Source organism: Pleurodeles waltl, chromosome 8 (assembly GCF_031143425.1).
Source record: "Pleurodeles waltl isolate 20211129_DDA chromosome 8, aPleWal1.hap1.20221129, whole genome shotgun sequence".
NCBI classification, from domain to species: domain Eukaryota; kingdom Metazoa; phylum Chordata; class Amphibia; order Caudata; family Salamandridae; genus Pleurodeles; species Pleurodeles waltl.
In genome coordinates, this window is record NC_090447.1 from 680,992,743 (window position 1) to 681,009,572 (window position 16,830).

Here is a 16,830-nt window from a genome sequence, read left to right on the forward strand (position 1 = left end):
AGTCATAACACAGGTAACACCTACAGGGCACACTTATGAGCACTGGGGCCCTGGCTGGCAGGGTCCCAGTGACACATACAACTAAAACAACATATATACAGTGAAATATGGGGGTAACTGTAGGAAAGTACCATCTTGCCTGGCATGTTACCCCCATTTTTCACTGTATATATGTTGTTTTAGTTGTATGTGTCACTGGGACCCTGGTAACCCAGGGCCCCAGTGCTCATAAGTGTGCCTGAATGTGTTACCTGTGTAGTGACTAACTGTCTCACTGAGGCTCTGCTAATCAGAACCTCAGTGGTTATGCTCTCTCATTTCTTTCCAAATTGTCACTGACAGGCTAGTGACCATTTTTACCAATTTACATTGGCTTACTGGAACACCCTTATAATTCCCTAGTATATGGTACTGAGGTACCCAGGGTATTGGGGTTCCAGGAGATCCCTATGGGCTGCAGCATTTCTTTTGCCACCCATAGGGAGCTCTGACAATTCTTACACAGGCCTGCCACTGCAGCCTGAGTGAAATAACGTCCACGTTATTTCACAGCCATTTTACACTGCACTTAAGTAACTTATAAGTCACCTATATGTCTAACCTTTACCTGGTAAAGGTTAGGTGCAAAGTTACTTAGTGTGAGGGCACCCTGGCACTAGCCAAGGTGCCCCCACATTGTTCAGAGCCAATTCACTGAACTTTGTGAGTGCGGGGACACCATTACACGCGTGCACTACATATAGGTCACTACCTATATGTAGCTTCACCATGGTAACTCCGAATATGGCCATGTAACATGTCTATGATCATGGAATTGCCCCCTCTATGCCATCCTGGCATTGTTGGTACAATTCCATGATCCCAGTGGTCTGTAGCACAGACCCTGGTACTGCCAGACTGCCCTTCCTGGGGTTTCTCTGCAGCTGCTGCTGCTGCCAACCCCTCAGACAGGCAGCTGCCCTCCTGGGGTCCAGCCAGGCCTGGCCCAGGATGGCAGAACAAAGAACTTCCTCTGAGAGAGGGTGTGACACCCTCTCCCTTTGGAAAATGGTGTGAAGGCAGGGGAGGAGTAGCCTCCCCCAGCCTCTGGAAATGCTTTGTTGGGCGCAGATGTGCCCAATTCTGCATAAGCCAGTCTACACCGGTTCAGGGACCCCTTAGCCCCTGCTCTGGCGCGAAACAGGACAAAGGAAAGGGGAGTGACCACTCCCCTGACCTGCACCTCCCCTGGGAGGTGTCCAGAGCTCCTCCAGTGTGCTCCAGACCTCTGCCATCTTGGAAACAGAGGTGCTGCTGGCACACTGGACTGCTCTGAGTGGCCAGTGCCACCAGGTGACGTCAGAGACTCCTTGTGATAGGCTCCTTCAGGTGTTAGTAGCCTTTCCTCTCTCCTAGGTAGCCAAACCCTCTTTTCTGGCTATTTAGGGTCTCTGTCTCTGGGGAAACTTTAGATAACGAATGCATGAGCTCAGCCGAGTTCCTCTGCATCTCCCTCTTCACCTTCTGATAAGGAATCGACCGCTGACCGCGCTGGAAGCCTGCAAACCTGCAACATAGTAGCAAAGACGACTACTGCAACTCTGTAACGCTGATCCTGCCGCCTTCTCGACTGTTTTCCGGCTTGTGCATGCTGTGGGGGTAGTCTGCCTCCTCTCTGCACCAGAAGCTCCGAAGAAATCTCCCGTGGGTCGACGGAATCTTCCCCCTGCAACCGCAGGCACCAAAAAGCTGCATTACCGGTCCCTTGGGTCTCCTCTCAGCACGACGAGCGAGGTCCCTCGAATCCAGCGACACCGTCCAAGTGACCTCCACAGTCCAGTGACTCTTCAGCCCAAGTTTGGTGGAGGTAAGTCCTTGCCTCACCTCGCTGGGCTGCATTGCTGGGAACCGCGACTTTGCAAGCTTCTCCGGCCCCTGTGCACTTCCGGCGGAAATCCTGTGTGCACAGCCAAGCCTGGTTCCACGGCACTCTAACCTGCATTGCACGACTTTCTAAGTTGGTCTCCGGCGACGTGGGACTCCTTTGTGCAACTTCGGCGAGCACCGTTTCACGCATCCTCGTAGTGCCTGTTTCTGGCACTTCTCCGGGTGCTACCTGCTTCAGTGAGGGCTCTTTGTCTTGCTCGACGTCCCCTCTCTCTGCAGGTCCAATTTGCGACCTTCTGGTCCCTCCTGGGCCCCAGCAGCGTCCAAAAACGCCAAACGCACGATTTGCGTGTAGCAAGGCTTGTTGGCGTCCATCCGGCGGGAAAACACTTCTGCACGACTCTCCAAGGCGTGGGGGATCCATCCTCCAAAGGGGAAGTCTCTAGCCCTTGTCGTTCCTGCAGTATTCACAGTTCTTCAGCCTAGTAAGAGCTTCTTTGCACCAACCGCTGGCATTTCTTGGGCATCTGCCCATCTCCGAGCTGCTTGTGACTTTTGGACTTGGTCCCCTTGTTCCACAGGTACCCTCAGTCAGGAATCCATCGTTGTTGCATTGCTGATTTGTGTTTTCCTTGCATTTTCCCTCTAACACGACTATTTTGTCCTTAGGGGAACTTTAGTGCACTTTGCACTCACTTTTCAGGGTCTTGGGGAGGGTTATTTTGCTAACTCTCACTATTTTCCAATAGTCCCAGCGACCCTCTACAAGGTCACATAGGTTTGGGGTCCATTCGTGGTTCGCATTCCACTTCTGGAGTATATGGTTTGTGTTGCCCCTATCCCTATGTTTCCCCATTGCATCCTATTGTAACTATACATTGTTTGCACTGTTTTCTAAGACTATACTGCATATTTTTGCTATTGTGTATATATATCTTGTGTATATTTCCTATCCTCTCACTGAGGGTACACTCTAAGATACTTTGGCATATTGTCATAAAAATAAAGTACCTTTATTTTTAGTATAACTGTGTATTGTGTTTTCTTATGATATTGTGCATATGACACTAAGTGGTACTGTAGTAGCTTCACACGTCTCCTAGTTCAGCCTAAGCTGCTCTGCTAAGCTACCATTATCTATCAGCCTAAGCTGCTAGACACCCTATACACTAATAAGGGATAACTGGGCCTGGTGCAAGGTGCAAGTATCCCTTGGTACTCACTACAAGCCAGTCCAGCCTCCTACAGTAACATGCTAGGCAAGATGGTACTTTCCTACAGTGACCCAGGCGCAAACGGGAAGGGGTCCCCATGGGACCCATTCCCCTTTGTGTCTGGCAAGAAAAAAACAAAATTTCAGGGCACGAGTGGTCCAATGGACCACTACCTGCCCTGAAAAATACCGAAACTAAAGGCTTAGTTTTTTTCTTCAAAGTGCAGCTCGTTTTCCTTTAAGGAAAACGGGTTGCACTTTGAAAAAAAAAGACTGCTTTATTCAAAAGCAGTCACGGACATGGTGGTCTGCTGTTCCCAGCAGGCCACCATCCCCGTGAGTGCCCTGAATCGCTATGGGGTCGCAAATTGCGACCCACCTCATTAATATTAATGAGGTGGGTCTTTGCGACCCCATAGCGACTCGCAGAAGGTGTCTGAGACACCTTTCTGCATTCCAAATTGCGAGTTGCAATTTGCGAGTCGCTGGGACTTGCTACACTGGCCCTTGGTGTTTTGCAAGAACGAAGAAGACTAGGAACTTCCCCTTTGGAGGATGGATGTCCCACATCTTGAAGAAGCTTGCAGAGGTGTTCCCACGCAGAAAGACCGCAAACAAGCCTTGCTAGCTGCAAGGGTCGCGGTTAGGGTTTTTGGATGTTGCTGTGGCCCAGGAGGGACCAGGATGTCGCCACTTGGATGAGGAGACAGAGGGGGCGCCCAGCAAGTCAGGGAGCCCTCACAGAAGCAGGCAGCACCCGCAGAAGTACCGGAACAGGCACTTAGAAGAGGAGTGAACCGGAGTCCACCCGAAGTCACAAAAGGGAGTCCCACAACGCCGGAGGACAACTCAGAAGGTTGTGCTCTGCAGGTTAGAGTGTCGGGGACCCAGGCTTGGCTGTGCACAAAGGAAATCCTGGAAGAGTGCACAGGAGCCGGAGCAGCTGCAAATCATGCGGTACCCAGCAATGCAGTCTAGCGTGGGGAGGCAAGGACTTACCTCCACCAAACTTGGACTGAAGAGTCACTGGACTGTGGGAGTAACTTGGACAGAGTTGCTGAGTTCCAGGGACCACGCTCGTCGTGCTGAGAGGGGACCCTGAGGACCGGTGATGCAGTCTTTTGTTGCCTGCGGTTGCAGGGGGAAGATTCCGTCGACCCACGGGAGATTTCTTCAGAGCTGCTGGTGCAAGAAGGAGGCAGGCTACCCCCAGAGCATGCACCACCAGGAAACAGGCGGAAAATCCGGCAGGATGAAGCGATACAAGGTTGCAGTAGTCGTCTTTGCTACTTTGTTGCGTTTTTGCAGGTGTCCTGAGCAGTCAGCGGTCGATCCTTTGGCAGAAGGTGAAGAGGGAGATGCAGAGGAACTCTGGTGAGCTCTTGCATTTGGTATCTGAAGAATTCCCCAAAGCAGAGGCCCTAAATAACCAGAAAAGGAGGTTTGGCTAACTAGGAAGGAGGATAGGCTAGTAAGAAAGGTAAGAGCCTATCAGAAGGAGTCTCTGACGTCACCTGCTGGCCCTGGCCACTCAGAGCAGTCCAGTGTGCCACCACACCTCTGAATCCAAGATGGCAGAGGTCTGGGGCACGCTGGAGGAGCTCTGGGCACCTCCCCTGGGAGGTGCAGGTCAGGGGAGTGGTCACTCCACTTTCCTTTGTCCAGTTTCGCGCCAGAGCAAGGCTGGGGGATCCCTGAACCGGTGTAGACTGGCTTATGCAGAGATGGGCACCATCTGTGCCCATCAAAACATTTCCAGAGGCTGGGAGAGGCTACTCCTTCCCAGCCCTGACACCTTTTTCCAAAGGGAGAGGGTGTAACACCCTCTCTCTGAGGAAGTCTTTTGTTCTGCCTTCCTGGGCCAAGCCTGGCTGGACCCCAGGAGGGCAGAAACCTGTCTGAGGGGTTGGCAGCAGCAGCAGCTGCAGTGAAACCCCGGGAAAGGCAGTTTGGTAGTACCCGGGTTCTGTGCTAGAGACCCGGGGGATCATGGAATTGTCTCCCCAATGCAAGAATGGCATTGGGGTGACAATTCCATGATCTTAGACATGTTACATGGCCATGTTCGGAGTTACCATTGTGACGCTATACATAGGTAGTGACCTATGTATACTGCACGCGTGAAATGGTGTCCCCGCACTCACAAAGTCCGGGGAATTTGCCCTGAATGATGTGGGGACACCTTGGCTAGTGCCAGGGTGTACACACACTAAGTAACTTTGCACCCAACCTTCACCAGGTGAAGGTTAGACATATATAGGTGACTTATAAGTTACTTAAGTGCAGTGGTAAATGGCTGTGAAATAACGTGGACGTTATTTCACTCAGGCTGCAGTGGCAGGCCTGTGTAAGAATTGTCAGAGCTCCCTATGGGTGGCAAAAGAAATACTGCAGCCCATAGGGATCTCCTGGAACCCCAATAGTCTGGGTACATCAGTACCATATACTAGGGAATTATAAGGGTGTTACAGTATGCCAATGTGAATTGGTGAAATTGGTCACTAGCCTGTTAGTGACAATTTGGAAAGCAGAGAGAGCATAACCACTGAGGTTCTGGTTAGCAGAGCCTCAGTGAGACAGTTAGTCATCACACAGGGAACACATACAGGGCAGACTTATGAGCACTGGGGCCCTGGCTGGCAGAATCCCAGTGACACATACACTAAAACAACATATATACAGTGAAATATGGGGGTAACATGCCAGGCAAGATGGTACTTTCCTACAACTGGTCACTTAAATACACCTGCACAGTCAGAGGAGGAAATAGGACACTGCTACGACTATCAGGGCAATCCAATCTCCACACATTCCCCAACATCAGTTGTACACATTACCAATGCTAACACCCATATCATGCCATAACAATGCTATGCATAGGATACGCTATATGTCAACTACATATAAGTGGATGTGAAAGATCAGAGACTGGGGCAGGTCCAGATAGTTAAGTGTGCTGCCAGTGCCATCAGAACACCCACAGCCAGTGAAAGGCCTCGCCATTAGAATGGATGTAGACGGAGGGTTGAGTAGGACAAAAAGGTGGCAATTCACTATTTGGCCAGAACCAACACCTAGAGGAGATGATGCCGACAAGTCTAATAACTTACCACAATACATGTGACATGCAGGTGGGCCATAGGCCTGGGAGAATGCTCATCTGAAAGACTGGAGCAATGAACAGGAAACAAGATCACAATGTGAAAATGTGAGAAGGTAGCCTCTTTCTAGCCTTGTTACCCCCACTTTTGGCCTGTTTGTGAGTGTATGTCAGGGTGTTTGTCACTGTTTTCACTGTCTCACTGGGATCCTGATAGCCAGGCCTCAGTGCTCATAGTGAAAACACCATGTTTTCAGTATGGTTGTTATGTGTCACTGGGATCCTGCTAGTCAGGACCCCAGTGCTCATAGGTTTGTGGCCTATATGTATGTGTCACTGGGACCCTGTCACACAGGGCCCCAGTGCTCATAGGTGTGCATGTATATGTTCCCTGTGTGGTGCCTAACTGTCTCACTGAGGCTCTGCTAACCAGAACCTCAGTGGTTATGCTCTCTCATTACTTTCAAATTGTCACTAACAGGCTAGTGACCAATTTTACCAATTTACATTGGCTTACTGGAACACCCTTATAATTCCCTAGTATATGGTACTGAGGTACCCAGGGTATTGGGGTTCCAGGAGATCCCTATGGGCTGCAGCATTTCTTTTGCCACCCATAGGGAGCTCTGGCAATTCTTACACAGGCCTGCCACTGCAGCTTGAGTGAAATAACGTCCACGTTATTTCACAGCCATTTTACACTGCACTTAAGTAACTTATAAGTCACCTATATGTCTAACCTTTACCTGGTAAAGGTTAGGTGCAAAGTTACTTAGTGTGAGGGCACCCTGGCACTAGCCAAGGTGCCCCCACATTGTTCAGAGCCAATTCACTGAACTTTGTGAGTGCGGGGACACCATTACACGCGTGCACTACATATAGGTCACTACCTATATGTAGCTTCACCATGGTAACTCCGAATATGGCCATGTAACATGTCTATGATCATGGAATTGCCCCCTCTATGCCATCCTGGCATTGTTGGTACAATTCCATGATCCCAGTGGTCTGTAGCACAGACCCTGGTACTGCCAGACTGCCCTTCCTGGGGTTTCACTGCAGCTGCTGCTGCTGCCAACCCCTCAGACAGGCAGCTGCCCTCCTGGGGTCCAGCCAGGCCTGGCCCAGGATGGCAGAACAAAGAACTTCCTCTGAGAGAGGGTGTGACACCCTCTCCCTTTGGAAAATGGTGTGAAGGCAGGGGAGGAGTAGCCTCCCCCAGCCTCTGGAAATGCTTTGTTGGGCACAGATGTGCCCAATTCTGCATAAGCCAGTCTACACCGGTTCAGGGACCCCTTAGCCCCTGCTCTGGCGCGAAACTGGACAAAGGAAAGGGGAGTGACCACTCCCCTGACCTGCACCTCCCCTGGGAGGTGTCCAGAGCTCCTCCAGTGTGCTCCAGACCTCTGCCATCTTGGAAACAGAGGTGCTGCTGGCACACTGGACTGCTCTGAGTGGCCAGTGCCACCAGGTGACGTCAGAGACTCCTGCTGATAGGCTCCTTCAGGTGTTAGTAGCCTTTCCTCTCTCCTAGGTAGCCAAACCCTCTTTTCTGGCTATTTAGGGTCTCTGTCTCTGGGGAAACTTTAGATAACGAATGCATGAGCTCAGCCGAGTTCCTCTGCATCTCCCTCTTCACCTTCTGATAAGGAATCGACCGCTGACCGCGCTGGAAGCCTGCAAACCTGCAACATAGTAGCAAAGACGACTACTGCAACTCTGTAACGCTGATCCTGCCGCCTTCTCGACTGTTTTCCTGCTTGTGCATGCTGTGGGGGTAGTCTGCCTCCTCTCTGCACCAGAAGCTCCGAAGAAATCTCCCGTGGGTCGACGGAATCTTCCCCCTGCAACCGCAGGCACCAAAAAGCTGCATTACCGGTCCCTTGGGTCTCCTCTCAGCACGACGAGCGAGGTCCCTCGAATCCAGCGACGCTGTCCAAGTGACCCCCACAGTCCAGTGACTCTTCAGCCCAAGTTTGGTGGAGGTAAGTCCTTGCCTCACCTCGCTGGGCTGCATTGCTGGGAACCGCGACTTTGCAGCTACTCCGGCCCCTGTGCACTTCCGGCGGAAATCCTTCGTGCACAGCCAAGCCTGGGTCCACGGCACTCTAACCTGCATTGCACGACTTTCTAAGTTGGTCTCCGGCGACGTGGGACTCCTTTGTGCAACTTCGGCGAGCACCGTTTCACGCATCCTCGTAGTGCCTGTTTCTGGCACTTCTCCGGGTGCTACCTGCTTCAGTGAGGGCTCTTTGTCTTGCTCGACGTCCCCTCTCTCTGCAGGTCCAATTTGCGACCTCCTGGTCCCTCCTGGGCCCCAGCAGCGTCCAAAAACGCCAAACGCACGATTTGCGTGTAGCAAGGCTTGTTGGCGTCCTTCCGGCAGGAAAACACTTCTGCACGACTCTCCAAGGCGAGAGGGATCCGTCCACCAAAGGGGAAGTCTCTAGCCCTTTTCGTTCCTGCAGAAACCTCAGCTTCTTCTGTCCAGTCGAAGCTTCTTTGCACCCGCAGCTGGCATTTCCTGGGCATCTGCCCATCTACGACTTGCTTGTGACTTTTGGACTTGGTCCCCTTGTTCCACAGGTACCCTAGATTGGAAATCCACAGTTGTTGCATTGCTGGTTTGTGTCTTTCCTGCATTATTTCTCTAACACGACTCTTTTGTCCTTAGGGGAACTTTAGTGCACTTTGCACTCACTTTTCAGGGTCTTGGGGAGGGTTATTTTTCTAACTCTCACTATTTTCTAATAGTCCCAGCGACCCTCTACAAGGTCACATAGGTTTGGGGTCCATTCGTGGTTCACATTCCACTTTTGGAGTATATGGTTTGTATTGCCCCTATCCCTATGTTTCCCCATTGCATCCTATTGTAACTATACATTGTTTGCACTGTTTTCTAAGACTATACTGCATATTTTTGCTATTGTGTATATATATCTTGTGTATATTTCCTATCCTCTCACTGAGGGTACACTCTAAGATACTTTGGCATATTGTCATAAAAATAAAGTACCTTTATTTTTAGTATAACTGTGTATTGTGTTTTCTTATGATATTGTGCATATGACACTAAGTGGTACTGTAGTAGCTTCACACGTCTCCTAGTTCAGCCTAAGCTGCTCTGCTAAGCTACCATTATCTATCAGCCTAAGCTGCTAGACACCCTATACACTAATAAGGGATAACTGGGCCTGGTGCAAGGTGCAAGTACCCCTTGGTACTCACTACAAGCCAGTCCAGCCTCCTACAGAAAACATCTCAAGGCAGGCGTGTCACATCACTAATGCCACAACACAGACACACTAATTGTACCCTATTTCATTGCAGAGGATGATGGATCTGCTGTGGAAAAGCCTATCCAGGAATACCCTGATGACATGGATGACGAGCTGACACACATCAGCCACCAGACCCTCCAAGATGTCCTTGGAACCCTCCAGACCCCACATTCAGTCACAAGGAGGAGCTCAGAATAAGCAGCCATCACAGAGGACCCACCCACAACACCAATTGCAAGACCTGCCAGCTCCAATACAGCTGAGGACTCAGACGACATAGGGTGGGGATGCAAACTATGGCAGCCAGCCTAGAGGGGGTGCGTTCGTGCATGATGTCATCTGCATATCAGGCAGCAGCCAGGCAAGCGCTAACATCCATCCTGCAAGGACTACAACAAACTGTCAAGGAATTCACCACTGCAGTAAGGGAGTTGCCACAACACCTCGCACTCCAAACCTTCCACTGCATACACGAATGCAATCATAACCCCCTCAGGGCAAACCTGGCTGCCTACCATCGTGATGTGACTGCTATTCTTAAGAATCAGCAGATCCTCCTTGCAGCAGTACTGCCCTAAAGACCTTCACAGGTAGCAGCAACCGGGATGTCTGACTCCACGTCTTCTAACACTGAGGTGTGTGTTGCCCCTTCACAACCACCACCACCAAGGACAGAGGAGGTAGTACATACATCAGAAGATGAAGATGTGGAACAGATCACCTTCACACGGAAAAGTACCGGGAAGCACTAGTCCCTGCCACATGGCCAACTATTACCAAGGTCCAGCACTTTGTAACATGCCAGTCTTACAACAACTGTACTCAATGACTGTTCTGCAAACCACTGTTTATCTTGTCATCCTGCCCAGTGATTGTCTCTCATTTACTCATTGGCAAAGCTTGTCCCTCTGCACTGTCTGACACATCACCCCAGCATGTCAGATGCATTTTCCTTTACCACTTGTGTATAATCACAATGGAAGATGTCACTATAATGGACTAACAATCATGGACAATGTACATAAAGCACTACAGCACTTTTCAATAAATAGCACTTACACAACCACTTTGTCTCTCTGTAATGTGACACATCAACTGTGCAGTAGATAACTGAAATGTGCCTCCTGTCAAATTACATAGCTTGTCAATACAACTGTCCTGAAATTATGTAGTCTGATAATTATGCACAGTGGCCTGGATTGCACCATCCTCTGCCATTCCTGAGGGTTATATCTGAAGAAAAAAGAGAAACCATACACCATCATGCTGTGTTGGACAGAATAATGCTTCCTCAAGGGATATCTAAGCCATCAAATAGTGGCAGCTAAATGTTGCCACCATGCAATACTAACACATATAACAGTGCCCACAAATCTAAGCAAACAGTCAACAAACTGCATGAATGAAGGTGTCTGAGTTTACCTCCAAATAAGTAATCATGCTGAACAGTGTCACAAATGATCTCTGTGAGTCATGAACACGATACTACAAGAGTGCTTACGACCACTCAGCTAATAAGGGTTTCCTTGAACATCACACTGAAGTCAGACATAAAACAGTGTCCCCAATACCAAATCTGGAAGCACTGTTTGTGACTTTGAAAACATACGTAATGAAAAAAAGATGTTGGGATCCATAGTAACTGTGATTGGTGGTTGCAATGAATGGTGGAATCTTTGCAAGGTAGCACTGGGGTAGCTGCCAATTTTACAGCTCAGTTGGGATTTGTTCGTAGCATAGGACACAAATGTAATAGAACAAAATTCATGTACACTTATGCCAAGGCCCTGATCAAGAAGCATTTTACACATACTGTAAAGGGTTCACTACATATTTATTAAATGTCAATAACAGAAGAGGAAACTCTGGGAAAAGTCTTGCCTACCCTAATCTACCCTAACTACTCATTACCCACAACTGTCCCTAACGAACCTAAGCTAAACTTACTTATCACGTGTAACAAAATGTTCTAAACATCAACCCCCCACCCCCCTTATGAGATGGGACACATGGAGGACAACAGATACTAACCTAAACACATAGTATTCTATACTAAACAAATATATATTTTTTGTTTTGTTTTTTCTAAACACACAAGAACCCCAACATAGCCCCGCACCCACCCACCCACACACTCAAAAAGAAAAAATTGAAATAATCAGTACCCCCCACCCCCCCACCCACTACCACTAACTAAACTAACAGCCTATACTAACCTAACACTAAGCCCCCTAAGCCCACTAAGTATAAGAACAAGGAAAGAGGAGGGAGGGAATCATGTCCATTAACAAAGTCTAGAAGTTGGCCCTCCGGAGGGTCTGCTTTATGGACCGCACACGCCTGTTCATATGGCGAACATCCCGGCTCAGGTGACTAATGTTCCGGAGGACACAGTCCATTTTGCTCTGCATGTCCTGAAAAGCAGCAGGGTCAATTGTTGCAGCTGGGGCAGTCTGGGTACCAGCTGAGGACGTGTGGGGCTGTGTATTGTCAATGCCTGTGGGCTGCCCTGAAGGTGGTCCACTGCTAGGGCCTGGGGCACTTGCAGACATTGTTGGGACAACAGTCCCAGCTGTGGGTGGTGCCACCTGGGTGGAAGTGGTGGTCGTGCTGGTGGTGGCTGTGGTGGGCAAAGTAGGGCCACCCTGTGGGAAAGCCCTCCAGGCTCCGGAGGCACGTTCCGTCCTGTATCTTCGGGCCATCCGTCTGTACCCCGACTCAACCAGCAGGATATACTGGTAACGCATTGACTGCCTCTGGAACTCATGGACCTGGATGGGTGTCACGTTAGCAGCTGTGAAGACAAAGGCAAAAAATTACATTAGGAACTGCATTGTGTGAAATGTCATAAGAAGTAAATCAGACAGTACATCTACTGTACTTGTAACAGCTCATATCATCATACAGATCATTGAATGTCCCTGAGGAAGTATATGGCAGGCCAGCCTACAAAGGTCGTGTCACACATAGCACATCCAAACCCTACAAGATGGTTAACAACTGGCATGAATTTGGCATCAGAGTTTTGACAGTTGTCAGCTAACAATCAAGCAGCAGATCCTCCGCCAATGCCAGGGTTACAAATGTCAGTGTACAGGATGGAAATCTAGGGCCACATGATCTGCAAGTTGTAAATGGACTTGCTAGTATAGTACTCATGTGCTATACCTGAGTGTGTATATTAGGATCCGACCAAAGATTCACTGATTTACATGTCTGTTTAAAATACTTGTATCATCAGTCCAAGGTACGCTATTCACAAACCCATGCCTGTGTTTGAGGGTGGGGGGGGGTGTAGAAACAATTAACAATTTCAAAAACATGGAAACCCAGGAAACTTTGGAAAGCAGGACATGTGTATGGCTCTATACACACACCACAGGTAAGGTGTATCTACAAATAGGAGACAGCAAACCCTTGACCAATCCCAGCACCACACATGTCTGGCAATGCAGTCCTTTGTCCACATCATATACTTCCAGTAAGGCATGACTTACAACAGACACAGAGTTGCAAGAACACCCCTGCCCATGATTTGCATGCACACCTAGGCCATTGCACTCAAGTGCCACATACTTGTAGCACTACATGTGGAGCTACATGCTGCTAGGAAGTTCAACCTACAGTTTCATAAGTACGTTAGTGAATAGGGAAGCATAAGTCTGTGGGTAAGCATTTTGCAGCCCCATTCTGGGAGAATGTGGGTCTGACAGGCAGACTAAATCTGAGGTTAGGTCCAGTGCGACTCTTGTTTATACAAGTGTTATCCACATGACTCACTCCAATTCACATTGCAGGGCCTACAGAAATGACCTAGAATCCCTAGATAATACAATAGGATAAGCATTGGCAAACTCCTAAATGCTGAGATAATGAAATCCCACTCATGGAACAAGACAAATAATGGGCCAGCGCATCACAGCTTGCTATGTGTTCAACACACAGGAGTCCATCACACATCACCAGCAAAGACAACACATAACAAACATATCAACACTTACTGGGTGCCGGTCCACCTGTAAGGTATGGAAGGAAGAAATGTGCTCAAAATCTGTGCACTGACCAACAATTTCAAAGACAAAAACTATGTGTAAGATGACATAAGTAAGTAAAGCCACTCAGACATGATGATACTGCATCCGATATAGCACGGTTAACATGCACATAGCATGGGTCTCCTGTGACAATTACACACATATCTGCACACATGCAGTGGCCCTAACTATCATGTGGTGGCAAACATGCTCCTTCATTAGTGAGCAGACATAATGATGGCGTGTATTTGTCTCATCATGTGCATCCAAGAGAGACTTCCAAAGCCTGTTTACTTGAGGAGTGCATTACCAGTCAAACAGCCATTGTGGCAGTGACAAATTCATGACACATAGGTACAATGTACAGAGGGGCAGGGACAGTTGTAAGACCTCATGTTGTTACAGTTTCTTCATTTGATATGGCCCAGCTATGGTGATTTGCACCAACCATAGAGATATGAACCCATGTGCATACCTTTGGCCTGCCATCCCTAAACGAAAGGTGGAACACCAAACACCAAGTACCAGTGTAAGATGTTAGCTGAGGGCACCTTGCACTTTTTCTCTATGCTTCCAAATCCAGATCTGACATGTATCCAAAATTATGAAGGACCACAATAATCCCTAACATTTATAGAACTTCCGTGATCGCTTTCCTTACACACTCACCAGAAACACAGGGGCCACATTGCTATCATCAATTGACGTGAAGCCTGCACTCATTTTCTGCATCATGTAGTGTTTCTAAAGTCAGTGTAGCTGTTGTGTCAACAAAGGTTGGTAATATTTTGGTAAATCTATACGTCACTGGCAAATGTGACCTATATAGACATGATCAGCTCCTATTTTGTGTTGCTGTCTGACACAGAGGTGGCACCAACTTACATTAAGCAAAAGTATTCAGTAAGTTTGCAGAGCTCTTGCTTCCTGACAGCTAGCAATTGTGGTCCTTCACACAGTCCATCAATGACCCTGTATGTTTCCTAAGCATTCCACACACTCAACAACATAGCCGGCAGATATTGTACAAATCGCCTGATGTCACTACAGAGCTTTTAATCGTGCATATTTACATGATTTGTACTCACTAACAGGGCCACCAATCACTATTCCCAGGTGGTCCAGCAGATCTTGCTCCCTGGAGATGAGGTCAGCCCAGCGGTGCTTCAGCTGGTGGTCATTCTTTTGGCTCCGATGCACGCGCTGCAAGTGATGCAGGACCTTTCCCCACTGGATTCGACGGGCCTCGGTGTGATGCCCCTGTATCACCCGCCCCCCTGCCTCAATCATCAGTGGGAGGAAATGGCACACCAGCCATATAAATCCCCCAAGCTCCTCCTCACCCATCTTGCCAAGACGTGGCCTACCCAACATCTTAGCACCGAAAAAGGGGAATAGGGGGTAAAGAATAACAAAGGAGAAAAGGGGGAAAGTAGAATAAGAAAAAGTAAGCTTAACAACTAAAAGAGCCCAACTATCCCCAAACTAGCACTACCCACAACAGACTCCCACAAACAACAAAGATAATACAATACTGGACAATAGTACACAATAAACACTCAGACAGTATACAACAAACATTTTATATAACAAACTAACAAGTAATGGAGCACACAGGAGACAAAAGGACAATTTCACTGGACAACACTCTGAACACAGCCACACAGTCTAGAAGAATCACAGACTGCAAAGGGAAAGTACCCCCACTGTACATATTCTGTAAACAGGATATCCTATTACATCACTTCCTGCATAAAATGGCCACCATTTTTATCGTTATGCGTCATCATTTTTTACGCATACAGTATGGGCGGCATGCAGAAGTAAAAATTAGGCCGCATCCATATATTAGGAAATAGTCTTAACAGTTAACCAATTTTAAGGGCATAAAGCGTCGTTTTTCGGGCATGAGCGTCATTTTTTGACGCTTGTGCGTCATTTTTTGACGCGTAAACGTCAACATTTCAGGGCAGTAACTGGGTTTGGGTAATTTTGCCATTTTAATGTACTGTTACATTTGTGACACAACTGAGATAGGCTGATTGCACCCACTTCGGTGTTGACGGGGTATGGGCACATGTGAGACATCATACTGCTGCGGATCATGGTCCGCTACTTCCTTAACAGGATTGTCACGCTTGGCTGACTCACTAGATGACCATATGTGTGGCCTACATATATGTATTGCACAAATTGGGCATGTTTGGCATCAGGATAGGATAGCAATGTGACGCACATAAGTACAATACCTCAATGTCTATGGCTCAATGTGTGTGCATCACAAGATGCATATTGAAAATATGCTTGTATGAATGTGAAGTCAATGTGTCCAAACCTTAGATGCAAGTCAGTGTGGAAATGAGAGAGGACATGTGCTAGTCATACATGTAGCAACATCTGTTGTGTGCACTTCCAAGATTTTGGGTAACGTAGATACCACAAATGACAAAGCATGCACTGGATAGATGGCAGACGCTTGTTCATGTCAATGGTCCACAAGTTGCCTAGAAATTTGGTAACTGCTTCCTAGGCACTTGTTGGTGAACCCACCGTGAATCTGGCACAAGTACAGACTAAGTGGGTACCATGTTATTGGCACAGACAGCCAAAGGTGATCCCCAACTGTTATATCACACCACAGTTGTGGTCATATGACTGAGCCACAACTCTCCAGTGACAGTGGTGGACCAGCAGACGAGGCAGCACATGGCCACATATTTCCAGTGGTCAACTGCACAGAGGTGTCTGGTTCATGTGTGTGGTCCAATGTTGATCCAGTATATTTTTAGGGGTGTATGTTGTCACAGTTACGTCCAGGTCTCATCATGAGTCAGTTGCGCCTATTCCTGTAGCTACTGAGTAACCTTCGGAGATCAATGTGAGTAAAGTCAATGAGGACATGAGAACCTATATGGGGATGGTCCCACCCTGTCACTGCAGACATGTTATGAGACTGTCAACATGGCAACCTTGGTGTGCTGAGTGAGATCATATGTCAGGAGTCATGTTCCGGCAGGTGTCATTACAAAATTTGTAAACAGGTTGGCCTGTAAAGTTCCCACTGTATCTGGGAACATCATAGCCTCTGGGTTGATTAATCTTGCAGCTATTCACCACGCACAGCCCATCAATATGTTGTGAGAAATGTGATTCTGCGTGTGAACTGTTGGAGTCCTAACATGTGTGGACTTTTCATGCACATTATCAGAGGTAGCTGGTTCTGCTGGAGGCACCATACCCAATCCCTGCATACGGCCCTGGTACACTGTCACACCTTGTCGTTCATGCATACATGAGATCCAGACAAGGGATAGGCCATGATGTTGGTATTCAAAG

The 16,830-nt window shown here is 48.2% G+C and overlaps 1 protein-coding gene across 1 annotated transcript in view; it reads right to left on the reverse strand.

Moving 5' to 3' along the window:
- The window catches only part of LOC138249548 (interleukin-1 receptor accessory protein-like 1), a 58,494-nt gene extending 42,894 nt beyond the window's left edge, over positions 1–15,600 (reverse strand). Inside the window, exons 1-2 of the mRNA XM_069203497.1 lie at positions 15,510–15,600; positions 12,138–12,254 (exon numbers count right to left, since the gene is read on the reverse strand). Of these exons, the coding sequence (XP_069059598.1) occupies positions 12,138–12,254; positions 15,510–15,600 (208 nt within the window). The remainder of the gene's footprint in view (positions 1–12,137; positions 12,255–15,509) is intronic.
- Positions 15,601–16,830: the final 1,230 nt, after the last annotated feature.